Genomic DNA, 16,688 nt, shown 5'->3' on the forward strand with positions numbered 1-16,688 from the left:
TATCGTTATTATTATTATTATTATTGCACTCAAGCAATTCCATTAAAATATCATATACATAAAAAAAATAAAAAATAAATCCCAGTTATGGGGCCCTATCATAGACCCAGTGCAATGCGCCGCAAGTGTTTTTGCTCATTTCAGGCAACGCAGTTCTCATTTTCCCGTCCTGCGCCACTTTAAAAAAAAAAGCAAATTCATTTGCACCCATCTATGTGCCCATGGTCTAAAAAAGAGGTGTGTTCAGGCGCACTGTTGGCGCATCGCTATTTTGAGGAACTGAAAATAGACTGCCCCATAGATCAACTCAAACCTGGTCTAAAGCCTGGCACAATATCTTTCTTTGTTATTTAAAGAGCGAGTTAGTAATATTCACCTATAGGCGGGTGCACAATGAGCATATAGTTTCCTTATTACACTTACAGAGATGCACATCAGCACACAAACATTTTTAAAATTGAAAAATTACATTCCGCATTTAAATAGCCATGGTGTGTGCGCCTTTTAAAGTTTTATTGCATGTTATTCCCAAAAAACACCCATTACTCATTAAGAGTATAGGGACAACCCATTTAGACCATGTGCCCGGGCACACCGAATGTTTTCCCATCGTTAAACTAACAAAAGCAGATTCAGACATGTCCTAAGTGCACCTGCGATGTGCGCTTCAGACCATGTGCTTAGATCATTAAAATAGGGCCCATGTAGTGTGACCAAAATTTAAAACAAAAGTAGTAAAAAAATTGTCACATGCTTTCCAAACACTACAGTTTTTTCCCCCTTGAGCCAGACATTGACATGCATTTGCATTAGTAAGCTAGCATATATTTCACTTTAAGTTAAAATTTTAACTTTAAAACAAATCTTCTATGAATACACTGTCAAAAAGTAGATTTTGGCTCTAAGCATCTGTCTATTACTATGTGAGAGGTTCTTCAGATAAGCTGAAGGAAGTCGGGATTGGCCATGTGGAAATTATTTGGCAGCACATGCGGCCAGCAGTGTGGGAGTGTGTCCCACGGGTGGGTAGAAGTGGAGTGTGTGCCAGCCGAGTGATCAGTCACGCTCAAAACTCATGCTCTCAGTGTGAGCCGCAGACTCTGTGTGACCGTGTCTGGCTGCAAGAGGACTGACGCTCGCTCCTGTTTCCACAGCTTTAGCATTACACATGCTCACAAATAAACTGAAATATAGGGTGTCTGCTCTTTTTCTATTTTCAATATAGTGCCGTCGACTTGCAGTGACATGAGGAACAGTTGTCACTGGCAACTTGATATGGGCCTGATTAACATTGTTATATTCTGAGAATAATGTAAGAATGTTTCAAACAATATTTTGACTTCATTCTCATAATCTGGACCTTTTTGACATAGTTTTTAGTTTTAGATTTATTTATTTTTTATAACTATTTGCGTTACTGTAAAAAAAAAAAATTGCTACATGTCAGAGAATTTGTACTTTTTTTTTTCTTTTTTGCAGTTTTCACAAACAACTAAAAATTTATTTGTTTGTTACATTATTTTCTATTTACTTTTTTTTTTTCCATATGTTTGTAGAATTTTTTTTTCAATCAGATTTCAGAGTAAAACTATCCATCTTACAACATAGAATTTGTTAATATATAATTTACAGCCATACATAAATCATCTGAGGTTTTTGGTTACTATTCTCATATAAAATTGTAACTCACACATTGTATTTCCCTTTTTTTATGTTGTTAATAAAATTACATCATATCAAATCTACTTACAGCTCACGATCGGACTAATTTATTTACACAGGAGGAAACTGCTCTAAGCAGTCACCAAAAAAAAAAAAAAAAAAGCACAGCTATTGAATGGTATTGCTGGCCTGTTGCCACACATCATGATAGAATTGATTGTCATATTGAATGAGGCGGCAGTAGTTTTGCCATGACCAAATCAATGTGATTCATGCGTCTTTCCGGTTATGGCTCTGGCACACATTCCTTCACGTGCTCTCTATAAATGGAGCAGTACTCCACTGTCTGTAATTCTTTCATATCAGCATCCTATTCATTTACACAGTCTATAAATAGAGACATTATCACAGCAGATTGTAAGAGGATAGCAATTTATCATTAATGAGGCAGAAGGTTATGAACACCATGACAGCCAGAACACACAAATATAATATGAAATTATGAAGAAAAAAAAAAAAAAAACCTTAGGCCTAGTGCATTCGGAAAAGCACTTTGGTAAGCTTGTGCTATAAGGCAAGCTTTGATTTGAACAAAGTTCTAGAATTTCCGGGGCCAGTGAGAGTAAAAGATTTCCCCATGCTAATGTTTCTCTAATCCGTCAACTCAAACAGAGATCCCGGACTCAAATTTAGTTTTTGTTGTTGTTATTTATTTATTTATTATTATCATTATTATTATTACTACTACTACTTCTATTTATTTATTTGTTTGTTTATTTACTTATTTGTGTGTCATGGAACAATATTTACTGAGTAATCCACTATTTTGAAGAGGGGGAGTAAAAAGGTCTAGAAAAGTATGAGGGATATTGTCAGAATAGTCCATTTGCCATTAGTGGTTCAAACGTAATGTTATGAAGTGATGAGACTTTGACAGTGTATTTTATTTTGGCAGTCAATGGGACAGTCACAAGCCTCTTGGTTTTCATCCAAAATATCTTAAATTGTGTTCTGAAGATGAACTGAGCTTTTACGGGTTTGGAAAGACCCGGGTAAGTGATTAATGACAAAATTTTCATTTTGGGGTAGAGTATCCCTTTAAGACCCTGTGTGATCTGTTTTCAGAGATATAGGGATTTCAATGTCTCTTTGAATAAATTGTTAAATTGTACACATTTTCAGAGGTCAAAAACCAAATATTGGCCAATTTTGTATTTAGCTGATACTTTTTCTGCTTTTAAAATCTCCACACAACCCAATTAAAGATTTTTTGGCTTTTAGTATGAATATGTTAGCCTTAAAAGGGTCATGAACCGAGAAACTAAAAAATTATAATTTTGATCATTACATAAAGCTAACAGTTACACCAGCATTAAAGACTTTTTAAAATAAGCTGAGCTCAAAACACACTTTCAGTCAGCAGCGAGTGTCTAAAATAACTTGATCCAATGTGGATTATATTCACCATACAAGGTCAGAAATATTTATAAACGATGCAAAAGATATGCATGCTAGGCATTAACATTACCATAGTTAACATGGTAAATAAGACCACTGGAGAAATGAGACGTCAGATTCTTATTATTTCACAATCGTATATTTATTTAGTAACATATTTTATCTGTCATAATTCTAGTCTTGAGATCAACTCTGCATAGCCTATGTAATTAAAATATAATAATGTTTTTTGTTGGGGAGCTTTTATAAAAATAAAGAAATTATAATTATTTCTAAATGTGATATATGTTACTACAAATAAACAGAAACCGACTCGACTGAATAAGCAGGATGTTCATAATGCTTTATATTTGTGCAACTAATTTTAAACCCTGATAAAATATTTCATTATGATCAATGTATCACGTATTATAGTAAAACTGATGCTTTTGGATTAAAAAAAAAAGTAAAAATTATGCAATTAAACTGCCGGTTCTGTGTGATCGTTTTGTGATCGCATTAGTTTCCGAGACTTATTTCTTATTTGTTTTCTTATAACTTCTCTTTGTTGGTGAAATGATGGGGTTACATGACGTTGTTCCTGAGAGACATGTAAAGAGCCGGTTTTAGTGAAGCGCAGTGGAGCTTCTGGCCCGACTGTGACAGTGCTATTTTGGCCTCGGTCTACAGGCCCGAAGCTATTAGCCCCACCCGGCCCATTTAATGCACTGGCTCACACTAGCCCGACAGTGGAAAAGCGGCTAATGAATGCTTCTACATTGCTGCCTGTTTAGCCACACCCACCGATTCATGCATGTAGTGTTTATGAGAGAAGCGAATGTGCAGGCATATACAGAAACCAAACAATTAAGATGATCCAAAGACAACAAGACTCTGTGTAGTGCCAAGTTGTGGAAAACAATCTTTGCACTTGCCTTCCTTCTGATCCCAACATTAGGAAAAAATGGATGAACTTTATTTTTAATTAAGTTTCAGAACACATCAGTGAGATCTTGGTCCTTTTTTCACTTTATGAAAGTTAAAGTTATTGAAACTGAAATAAAAATTTTTGCCGTCTATATTGGATCCAACAGCAATGTCGCAACACACAAGTGTAAGGAACTGTTTTTATAATGTGGTCACTATTGCATTGTCTGTTAAACAGATTGTTTGATAGGAGTATTTATGCGTTTTAGACTTAAATCGCATCAGCTTCTATCTATGAAGGATGTAGCCTGTCAAACATACATAACTATTAGCCAATCAAAGCAGTGGGCATTTATTTCTGAAGTCCACCATCATTCCGTAGCAGTGAATGAAGAGGTATCATATTGATCACAAGTGCAGAATGGAGTACCTCAAGGCTCAGTACTAGGGCTATTACTTTTCACGCTTTATGTTACCCTTGGGAGATATCATCAGGAAACATGGTGTCAGCTTTCACTGTTATTCTGACAATACTCAGATCTATAGTTCTTCACAGCCCGGTGAAACATACTAATTTGAAAAACTAACAGAGTACATAGTCAATATAAAAAAAACTGGATCACGAGTAATTTCTCACTGCTATATTCTAAATAAACTCCCCCCAAAGGTGTTAATTATCAGACCTAAAACCTCTTCATTTAATATCAATGTCTAATACTTGATGGCTGTTCTGTTAATTCATCGTCATCCATTAGGATCCTAGGTGTGCTATTTGATAGCAACCTCAAGGTTAGATTATTGTAATGCTTAATTAGGTGGTTGTTCTAGTCAACTAATAATAATATGTTTCATGATATAAATGTTAAATGACGACAGCTATATTCAGTGATTTCTTTCTCAAATATGGCCATTTTGAGAGATAGAGAGATAGAGAGAGAGAGAGAGAGAGAGAGAGAGAGAGAGATGTAAAAATTTCTGCATCTGTCTCTCTCGAACAATGAAGCGATTTTGCCCCCTTGTTGTTGAGAAATATAAAGTAGTGATTCAGTATCGATTAATAAAAGTCGCGTGGCAGCACTGAAAAGTTTATGAGCTTCTAAATGTTCTTTTTGCACAGCGTGATCTCAGTTTTTCACATTTTTTTTTATTTGAGTGGTTAACCAGAAAATTTTTAAATGGCACATCATGCAGAAAAGGCTGCTGACCCCTATGTTATTGCATTATAGTCTTTCACGTCCGCTGCTTTCTCCAAACTCTGCCAATTTGATATTACCTAGAATATCAAAATCAACTGCGGGCAGCAGATCACTTTCCTATTTAGCACCAAAATTCTGGAATGATCTAATAATACATTTCTAATATTCAAATCCTTTAAAGGATTTTTAGGTTGCATTAGTTAGGTCATCTGGAAACAGGAACACTTCACATAACACCCAATGTACTGTACTTGTTAACTTGTAAGAAGAATGGCATCTACGCTAATATTAGTCTGTTTCTTTCTTATTCTCAGGTCACCGTAGCCACCAGATCCAGTCTGTATACAAATCAGATTGTCACTGCAGTCACCCGGATCCAGATGGTAATCAGTGCAGATGGTGGATCAGCACCCAGAGATGACCTCTACAGCCCTGAATGTCTGCGGAGAACAGGACAACTAGACAAGCCCAGAGACAGATCCCCGGTGAAGACCTCACCAATTAGACGCCCCTGGGACAAGACATCGAGAACCAGACGAGTCCTCTGCACAATCTGACTTTGTTGCAGCATGGAACAACCTGCTGGTTTGTCTGTCCAGAGGAGAACTGGCCCCTTGACTGAGCCTGGTTTCTCACAATGTTTTTTTTTTCTCCACTCTGTCAGCGATGGAGTTTTGGTTCCTTGTCGCGGATTCCTCTGGTTTGCTTAGTAGGGGACACTTAATTTCCAGTGATATCATCAACTTAATTGCACAGATACTATTTAAACTGAACTGAGATGGATGGTGACATCACTAAATTCAATGATGAACTGCCTTTAACTGAAAATTTAGTGTTTACTATCCTCCTTTTGCATTATTGACACACTGTTTTCCTATTTGATACTGGAAAGCTGCTGTAAATGGTCTGTATTGTTAAAAGCAGCATATAAATAAAGGTGACTTGACAACACTGCAACACCAATTCAAATAGTGTTTTGACGAGGGGGGTTAAATACAGGAAAGAAAATAGCCTAAATAATGATGTTTTTTTTATATAAAAAGAGAACAGTACAAATTAAAAAACAAAGGCAGTTCATGATGATTTAGGTTTATCTATAAGCTAGTGTGCTCCAAAACACTGACAAAATTTGCATTTAGGAGATATGATCATTCAATATATAGGGTATAAAGAACAATATTCTTTCCATTGGGCCAAATATAGTCTGGTTTCGCATGTCACACAGTTAGCTCTGGTACAGAGACACAATATCACACAGAAGATCATATGTGCAAGTCGCCATTGACCACAATGCGTTTTGGACCCATCTGAATTCTACACAGAATGCTTTATTTTAAAGCAATGTGAATGAGATTAGGATGAGAAATGGTTAGACAGACTCAACATTAGAAATAGCACTGACAAGTAGAAGAGATAACACCAGTAGCATAAACCAACATACACACTTTTCAAACTACACATCCTCAGCATGATTATGATCACTTTTGTCAAATGTGGCTTTACTGAGCTGTATCTATGGCTCTGGCTGAGCTGTGAAATAAGCGAAACACTAGATTTTTTTTTGTTTTTTGTTTTTTTTTAAACTGCTTGACATGTCCTGCCCTGTCTTCCGGTTTCATTTTAAATGACATCATCACATTGCATAAAAGCTGTTTCTATGGAAGCATATGGGTAGCAAAAATTATTTTTAAATAATTAGATTATTTGCAAAATGGCATTGCAATATGTAAAATGGCAATGCATGTCTTTATTTAAATCTACATTTCCCATTCATATGTGCAACATTTAGTGCAAAATGAAAATTGTATTATATAATTTACATTTGCCATTTCCAAAATGGCAAATTAATTTCAAATGCATTCTCATCCAAAGGTGCAGCAAAAGGGTACCAACATGGTGATTTAAATGTCTTTTATGTTTCCTAAATGCATTCACACTTACAAATAAGACGTTTGAATTGCATTTTCATAAAAAAAAATATATATATCTTTCCGGCTTAGACAGCACTGATGGGACACTCTTTGAGTGTTGTAAAAATGTGTTTACACAGCTTTATTTTAATTTTAAATACTTTTAAAAAAATACTTTAAGTGCTTTTTAAAATCACCTTCTAATGTCTGTTCAGTAGTCCCTATAACATGACATAATTTTAATTTGTGGTGCTTTTAATTAAGTGATAAAAAAACAGTTGCAATTGTTGTACAAAATACATATCACCAATACTCACCTTTGCACCAATAAAATGCAAAAACTCGGTTTTCCTACCAAATTATATGTAATATCTAATTCTTATATTAATATTTAACTTACATTGGAATGGTTTCCGTGACCTCTCATGTAATCTCTGCAAAAAGTCAAGCAATTTATTTCCAGAACATGATTCATGATGGGACACACTAAGTCTCGAATAGCACTCTGGAGCAGTATTTGAGATATTGTGGATTTAGTGTGCATTAAGTGCACTGTGCTTTGCCATTTTTAAGACCTGGGACAGTCTTGCACACTTACTTCCTGTCACGTGCATGCGCTCTCAAGTGGCCAAGACTGCAAGTGTGGATATTTCCGGCTCAGACTGCATTGGATACGTTTATGGGGCTGTCACATGATGAAGGAATGACTCAAACACATAGACTTGTCAGATAAGAGGTGAGGTGAGCTAATCATGAGCTAAAGACCCAAGTAAATAATGAATTATACTTTTCTTTTCCTTATACCATTATAGTTTTGTATTGTTTGTAGTGTGAGCAACGTTTAAGTAAGTAGTAGATGTGTTAGGCAAGGCACATGGAACATTTTAATTACATTTTGCTAAAATGAATGAGATGAATGAAATGACTCGAAAAAAAATTTGGGTAACTCTTTAGAATAGGTAACACTTGTTAACTATTAACTACGACAGTTCTCTCAATAAATTCTTAATATGCTGCTTATTAATAGTTAGTAAGGTAGTTGTTAGGTTTTTGGATTAGATTAGGGAAGTAGAGGTCAGAGTCAGTAAAATGATCCAAATTTCCCATCACTACTGTTTACAGCCACCGGACACCACGATGCCTGTGATATTTAATATAAAGTGATCTCAGCTTGTCTGTAGCATGTTCTGTGACAGCTACATCTAGATTTGACTGGTGAAGTGTCTTCTGGGGCAGGCAGAAGTAGCAGCAGTGTCTTCTGTTTGGTCACGGGCTTCTACCGGAGTGTAAATAGAATGAGGGATCTTAAGGCATGCACAACGCTTAGGTGCCATGGGACATGTGCTCAATTATGGGCTAGGAAGAGAGGAGACTACACAGGACGCAAGTGGCACAACAAATGACAGTACTGAACCTATTATAATCAGCAATCCTGTCTAAAATGGATGTGGCATGATGCGATATGCCAACTGTCATGTGTAGCCACGGTGTAAGGTGACAAGTAAGCAAGTGTAGAATTGCACTGTGTTTGCTTATGTTCATCAAGTGAAGTGAGAGGTTGAGGCAGGTGAAAAGCATTTGGTTAATGGTGAATATTGACCTATTGTGCATCTTGTTGCCGAGCCCCACCTTGATAATGATTGACAGGTATGGGGCGTGATCAGCTCGAATGCATTTTCAGATCCACAAAAAAAGACATTTAAATCACCTTTTTTGCAACCATTTTTGTTGCACCTTTGGCTCAGAATGCATTTTGAAATTCACATTTATCTTGCGGTAGCACAATGAAAATTCAATCCCAAGTGTCCTACCCGTAAGTCTAAATGCATTTAGGAAAAATGGCATTTAAATGATAATTTTGCTACAGTTTATGCTTGAACATGTTAAACTTCTAATCAATTTGGGTAATACAATTTAATTTTGCAACTTATAGAGTGTTTTAATACATTTTTAATTTACATATTAAAACAAGTGTAGGAAATGGCAAATGTAAATTATAGAATTTAATTGTCATTTTGCACTAAACACTGTATATTCAGTATGTATAAGAAAATGTCAATTTAAATATAGAAATGCATTGCCATTTTACATATTGCATTGCCATTTTGCAAATTACATTTTAAAGTGAATTTTGTTACCCATATGCTTCCATATGTTTCAAGACTCTTCAGTAGACCTAAAAGAAGAAATGTCTGAAGAACAAATAATGTTAAAGTGGAAATGTATTGTCTTTTCCTCTATCACAACATTAAAATAAGAAAAAATACTTCTTGAGCTATAGGCATACAAACATTGGAGAAACAAAAAATAATAAAAATAAAATGAAACTTTTTTTCTGAAAGTCAATTTTGTCCCCCTGTAATTTGGCTCCAAATCTCAGTTGAAAACTGTGACATTGTAACATTAGTTCGGAAGTTTCCGGAATTTTGTTGATTTTAACTCATAACCCAAATGAGAGCGCATCTTGAGGCAGCCATCGTAAACAAGGGTTTTGCAATTACCACTCAGATTTTTTTTTATCTACTTTGATCTACTTTTAAAACCATTTCTACCTGCATCTTTGAAACCTGAGAATTTCTTCCTATATGGGTCCTTTATAAATTAGCAAACTAAATCTGTGCTACTACTTTTAGAGTAGAATTTCATAAGGAAGCATACTTTTCTCATAACGTCCATACTGTGATTTTTGTAAGGAATATCAGGCCTGCAGAGGCACAAGGTTATAAACGATGGCTCTCTTTAATGCCACTTCCTCTGAGCCTCTCTCGGCCTCGTTTCCTCATTAGTACCGCAGCCTATCGAAACCATACATCCCTGTCATACAGCGAGTGAGTTCAACGGATATTTCATCTCACACTAAATCTTTTTTTTCTTTAACACAGCCTACAGAGAGACATAAATGGAAGGAAAAGTAATTACTCCACCGGTGGATGTATTTCTAAATATCAAACTTCAGAGGGGGTTCAAACGCACAGGCTCATCTGTTAAGTTCAGTGGCTTAAAAGTAGTAATAACAGCAGCGTTTGATCAATGCAAAACCAGCAGGTGTCTGACTCACCAAGAAAGATCAATTCAAAGTACCGCTGAAAATAGCACAGCTATTTCACCAAAATAACCGAATGGAAAGTCCAAATAGAAAATGTGTGCATGTCTTTGAACCATGCATGTTTTTCTACAGACTATTTATACTCTGGTGGATATTTGTCTGTCTTGTCTAATTTTGGCCTGATTGTATGACTAACTCTACAAACACTAGAGGATGAGCTGTTTACTCTTGTCTGGTTGGGTGTACAGCACAGAAAACCTCAAATGACACAACATTTTCAAGAAGATGTGTGTTTGAAAGTGTCTGAAGGATCTCTTTTTTACTATAAATTCTTAAAGAGCAACTATGTTTGCAATTATAAAGGTCAATAATGTATATTACCATTAACACATATGCGTTCTCTTTTTTAGGATAAAAGGGATAGTTCATCCAAAAATGAAAGTTATGTCATTATTTACTCTCATGTCATTCCAAACCCATGGCTTCCTTTTATTTTTGAATCATAAATGAAGACATTTCTAATGAAACTTGAAAGATTTCTGTCCCTCCATTGAAAGATAATGATATTTTCATTGTTGGGTGAACTATCCCTTTTACAGCTCGACTGGCTGCTATTCTAGAAAGTGTTTTAGTGAGTTCCTGAAAAAAACTTTGAATTGGAACAATCACAGAGGTTGTTTGCTGTTATGAGAGACCACACAACTTCAGAGATGTCAGAAAGAAATACATTTTTTAATGGATTTTAGACTAACCTCTGTCCAACCTATGACATACTGAAGAACACAGTGTGTCAATAGCCAGGTTTCCGTGTGAATTTAACTGCACATAAGCACCGTTATCATCCAAAGAGTCTAATGCTGGCTGCATCCTAGAGGATTTTAAGCCTGATTTTCATTCTGAAGGATTGTGACCAAATTTGTGGCATGTCGCAAACGATGCTTTTTCCAAAAAATCCTTAGTGTGGTGTCATTACGATTATTTAACTGCTCCTGATCGAGACGGAGATCGAGAGGCAAATTGAAAAACTCAAATGCCTGCTGTTTGGGAAAGCAATTGTGTAACAGTTCTGGGAGGCAATAAAGAAATACTTAAAAAATGACCATAACAACATTTCAGATAAGATCGTCTCATAGCGCAAAGTCATATGACTTTTTTGATGCACATGGAGGAATTTACTCTGCAAATGCAAGCGAGAGAAAAACTTTTTTATTCAAAATATTTGCGTTTCCATCACTTGTTTCTGATGCGATCCTTCAAAATGCATATGAAAACAGGGTGATGGAAACAGCAAATGATGATCAAGATTTCTCTCATTTTAAGTATTCTTTGATCGTTGCTGTATTGCTGACTTTGACTTCTTCCATTGGAAGTGCTGAGACCACCGTCTTTAGTAAACTCTCTCAATTGATTGAAACTCAACTCCTGGCCATTGTTTACACTGGCTTCTCCGATGGCTCCAGCTTTGTTTTTAATAATGTTCTGCTTTTAAGTACGCTGCTAGGGTGGCTTCTGTAAGGTTACCAAAGGACTGCACTCCTGTAGATCACACTTTAAAGCATGATACTAGCAAGGTCATGGGTTATGCATGAATGCTACACATCAAAGCTTTATACTGAGGGGTAGAATTTGCACTGACCCTAAGTATGATTGATGCTTGTCTTACACAGTAGGATGGTTTAGCATTGACAGTCAACCCAAAACCAAACCTTCAACCACAATAGCTAAATGCATATGCAATACCGGATTAAACATTCCAGTAGTCTTTGCAAATTATATTCTTGGCCTGGTGAAGTCGGAAGTCTCTCGACTTGACTCGCTTAAACAGGTTCAGTGACATGTGGGCTGCAGTTTCAGCATCAGACATCCGAGATAATCAGAGTGAATTACAGCTTTTTTGCATACGAAGGGCTCTCTGGTACGAAGCCGCTATATCACATTACATTAAAACTCCTGATTGCAATGCAGCTTTGAGCTATATTTATAGTCAGCGTCACCATCAACAGACCTGTGATATGAGGGGTGGATGAAAGCTATTATGACAGAGGTCACAATTCAGTTTCATAATATAAAGAAGATGCTGTGTTGTTATGCTTGACTGTGTCTCACACATGCACACTATGCAGTGTCCATCAGGAGGCCGAGCACACAAAGAGCTTTCTCAATTATTCAGTGCACCCTGTGCAATCTATTACATCGCATCCATTATGAAGGAGCCAGACCTTAAAAATCTATTCTCTTTATAACTGCAATACTCCAAGCATCAGGTTAACAGCATTAAGACACAGCAAAATCATTCACTGTTGAGCCAGAAGGTCAGAGATATATATATAAAAATGTCTTTTGTTATTCAAAATAACAGCAGGATGAACGCCATGAATCAAGAGCGGAAATCACAAAGTGAGCTGGCATGCTGCTCAGCAATGATATGATTTTTTTTGACTGCTTTGTAAGAGGTCCTGAAAAGTTCAAATTATTTATGTTCTGCAGCAAACTGGGGATATTAAAGGAATAGTTCATCCAAAAATGAACATTCTGACATCATTTACTTGATGTCAGTGATTTCAAACAACATTGGTTTCTGTTTGTGTCATGAAGACATGGGCATAAAAATGAAGAAGCAGAAAAAAATATCATCAATGCCTTTTAGCATTAATGGCATCAACACACCATTTTTTACTACATATAACTTCATTTTAGGGGTTAAGGTTTGAGCTGTTTAGAAGCTATCATATGAATTTTGATGACAATTTGGTGCTTGACTTTTTTTTTTAACAATTAACCGTATGTTAACTGTATTACATGAATATTTAATTATAGTTTAAATAGTTTACATCTATATTATAAATGCAATTAGCTGCACTTTAGAGTGACATTTTGTAATTTATATGTAATCTGAGTGACTTGATGTAATTTCATTATTAAAATAATCTTTGAAAAACTGCCAATATATTTAATGTAATTTCTATTGAAACGTGTCATGTATATTTGTAATAGTGCCAGAAAGCTCTCGGATTTCATCAAAAATATCTTAGTTTGTATTCCAAAGATAAACAAAGGTCTTATGGTTTTGGAAATACATGAAGGCGAGTAATGACATAATTTTAAAAGTTAAAAAAACAAACAAACAAAAAACACTGTCATGAAAGTTTTAACCTTTTAAACTTAAGTGAGCTTTTTTTTTTATTAGTAATAGCTATATTATACCTTTAAGATTTGAAATACACAAGTGCTCATTAAACAGAATCGAGTGCATCTTTTTTCACAAAGGCTGCCACATGTACTTTTCCTTTAACGTTATATACTAATTATACTGTATTTTTAGTCCACTGAATTGTGTTTTGTCTCCTGGGTTGTATTAAATAAGACAAAACTTTGGTGTTTGCAATCATGACACTGAAGTAAAAGCTTGAAGTTGGACTCACCTCCATAGTGGTGAGGTTGCACCTGTGTGGCCAGGCATCTGCAAACCAGCCATCTCCAGAGCACTGATCAATATCCACATCCTGCAGGCTGACGTCCACTCGAACAACACCCCTATATGATGTGATAGAGCACAAGAGCAAAAGAGAAATTAATCTATTGCAAAAAAAAGCAGAATTTTTCTTTCAACGTTTTAAGTAAAACACTGGCTCTTTAAATATACACTTACAGCACATCACACATATACATTGAATGCTAAAAGTGTGCTAAAAGGATTCTTCAGCTTTGATTGCTAAGCAGAAAGTCATTGATTGACAAGTCTCTTCAAATCCTAAATTGTGCCTTTGTTCAAAGTGACATAACAGTCAATGCTGATGTGTGTCTACACGGATCCATTAACTTTGCATTTTTACGTATTTAGATTTTTACCCAGTAAGCAACAAATCATCAATAAGATAATCAATACACTCTTTATCAGTCTGGTCTTCCTCTTCAGGCATCAGAGGAGAGGAAGCTTTTGCATTCCTCATAAAGGGAAGAAAAGGATATAAAATCCTCCAGAACCTTACAGGCATTCACAGCTGTCTACACCAGCATTCTCACATCTGCTGACAACGTTCTGGAACATTAAGAACAGGCTTGTGCAACATCCCAGTCTCAGTTGAGAGAAATCACATTATGAAGCACAGACGCCCATGCGATCTAAAGGCCTGTTCACACCAATAAGAATTTGGTTTGATTTGATTCAGACGGGCTGCATACATATGCAAATCACTCTCGGCTGAAGGTGCCGCTTAAGAAAAAGCATACATTAAGATAGTGTGCCATGGCTTGATTCCTGTTGCAGCTTTAAAAGGGTCATATGATGCAATTTCCATTTGTCCTTTCTTTTTAGAGTGTTACAAGCTCTTGGTGCCTAAAGAAGATCTGTAAAGTTGCAAAGACTAAAGTCTCAAATCAAAAAGAGATTTTCTTTATAAAAGTTAAGAGTCAACCACAGCATCCTAAAACGGCTCATTCAAACACACCCCCACATGTCTGCATCACGATGTGGGAAAATTTGCATACCGACGGTCAAATGTTCACGCAAAGAAAGAAGGTGTAACTTTTATTCTTGCTGTTGGCGCCGCCACTGCCGACATGTTATGGAGATGCTGTGTTTCGTTGTGAAAGTGAAGCTACTTTGTTTGGCGTTCCAAAAGAGGACACAGCTAGAAATCAGTGGTTCAACACTGTTCCAGAACAGTTCAACCCAAATATTCAGATGTGTGCAGTGCATTTGCGGAGGACAAGGACTGTTTCCTGGGAGAGTAGCCTACAATGCTGGTGTCTGTTTCTATAAAGTGGGGCGATTCCAACTTTGCAAGGACAGTCTGGTACTTCTGACTCACAGCTTCTGACTCGAAGTCCATTTTCATTTTTAAAGGATTTGCCACTGATGATTCAAACGTGAGTTTTGAGCAGTGTATATTTGAGCTTGTTGTTTGTTGTTTATCCGTTCACAAATGCAGACATGTTTTTTATGTTTACACAGTGCGATATGTCTTTTAAGTTATAATAATCAGTAATTATGTCCCACTGGATGCAACAAATGCCTCATTTGTAATGGGTTTTATTGGTTTTGTCTGGCCGTGCTGGGACACACAGCATCACAGTATGGTAAGAGGCATAACATTTCCGTCACATGCTCGAGGCATTCAACCAATCTCAACAAACTGGATAGCTGGCCATTCAGCATACACCTCGCTTTTCAGACCGATGAGCTTTGTAAAAAACGGCATGTATCAGAAAGCCGGGGACAGTATGTGGAAAATTATGTGTTTTTTAAACCTTAAACTACATAAACACATTTAATTATACCAAATACACAAAATAATGTAATTCCTAGCAACGTCATATGACCCCTTTAATTATGTAGCAGAATGGAACTGGCTATTATACTCTGATGTACATCAGACACTATATATAGTGCATAGTATTTAACATAGGAGACTAATTTCTTGAAATTGTACTTAAAAGGGGCTTCTTTATAAATGGAACAGGGTCTAAATAAGAAACAAGAGCTTTTACCAGTAAGCAACCACCAGCAAAATATTGTGGTTTGCAAAGTCACCACTCACGAATTCTTCAGAAAATTATCCTATTTCTCAGCAATAAATCATGTATGTAATCCAAAGCCTCTCAGATGCTGATTGCTCACTGAAACCATTGTTGATGCTTTCAGGTAAAACTGAGCAATATTCCATTTGACCAGTAAATGATAACATACAAAGTTTGCATTATTTATACCTTACTTTCTAACATAATTTTAGTGTTTTGTTTATTCATCCAAAAATAACTAGAATAAACCTTTGAAATCTTTGATATATTAGCAATCATTACCAATGTCACATGCAGTCATATGCAATTATGTTTTTTATTTTTTTCTCTCTCATCAGAAGACATTGATGGACTGGACTGGTATGGATTTCTTTTGGATTATTATGATGTTTTTATCTTTATGACGGCACCCATTCACTGCAGAGCATCCATTAGGTGCAGTGATATAATGCTTAATTTATCCAAATCGATTAAGAAAAAAGAAACTCATCTACATCTTGGATCTCCTGAGGGTAAACTATTCTGAAAACAATTTGATATAGAAGATACTTCAAATCAAATACTAAATCAAAATATGCATAAATATGATGATTTATATAACTGAAACCATGGAAACCAATCGTGGGAATTCCATAAATTGTATCGATGCTGTGGTCTGTGGGGGTTAAGGAAGTAAGTCTATGTGGATATAAAGTGTCAAAGGCATATGATAATGATGCTAATAATCCTCTAGACTCCATCTTTCTCATGTACTGCAGGTGAAAAAAAAAAATCATTAGAAGCTATACTGCGGTGCAAGCTGGTCCTGCAGGCATGCAAACATAGATCAGAAAACACTGAGGAGGAGGACTGCCTGAGGTAACACAGATCTCTCTGCGATTATATCCGTTTCCTATCTTTTTCTCTTTCTTCCTCTCAGACTGGCACAGAAGGTGCAGCCATGGAATAGTCTCTGTCTGCCTTAATTGAAGCCTTGGCCAAGGCAGTGTG

The 16,688-nt window shown here is 36.1% G+C and overlaps 1 protein-coding gene across 2 annotated transcripts in view; it reads right to left on the bottom strand.

The window, feature by feature from the left end:
* The window catches only part of gpr158a (G protein-coupled receptor 158a), a 93,045-nt gene that overhangs the window by 64,805 nt on the left and 11,552 nt on the right, over positions 1-16,688 (bottom strand). For both annotated transcript variants that reach the window (XM_052595355.1, XM_052595356.1), the window contains exon 2: positions 13,601-13,712. In XM_052595355.1, the coding sequence (XP_052451315.1) occupies positions 13,601-13,712 (112 nt within the window). The remainder of the gene's footprint in view (positions 1-13,600; positions 13,713-16,688) is intronic.

This window comes from Carassius gibelio, chromosome B24 (genome assembly GCF_023724105.1).
Source record: "Carassius gibelio isolate Cgi1373 ecotype wild population from Czech Republic chromosome B24, carGib1.2-hapl.c, whole genome shotgun sequence".
Classification (NCBI taxonomy): Eukaryota; Metazoa; Chordata; class Actinopteri; order Cypriniformes; family Cyprinidae; genus Carassius; species Carassius gibelio.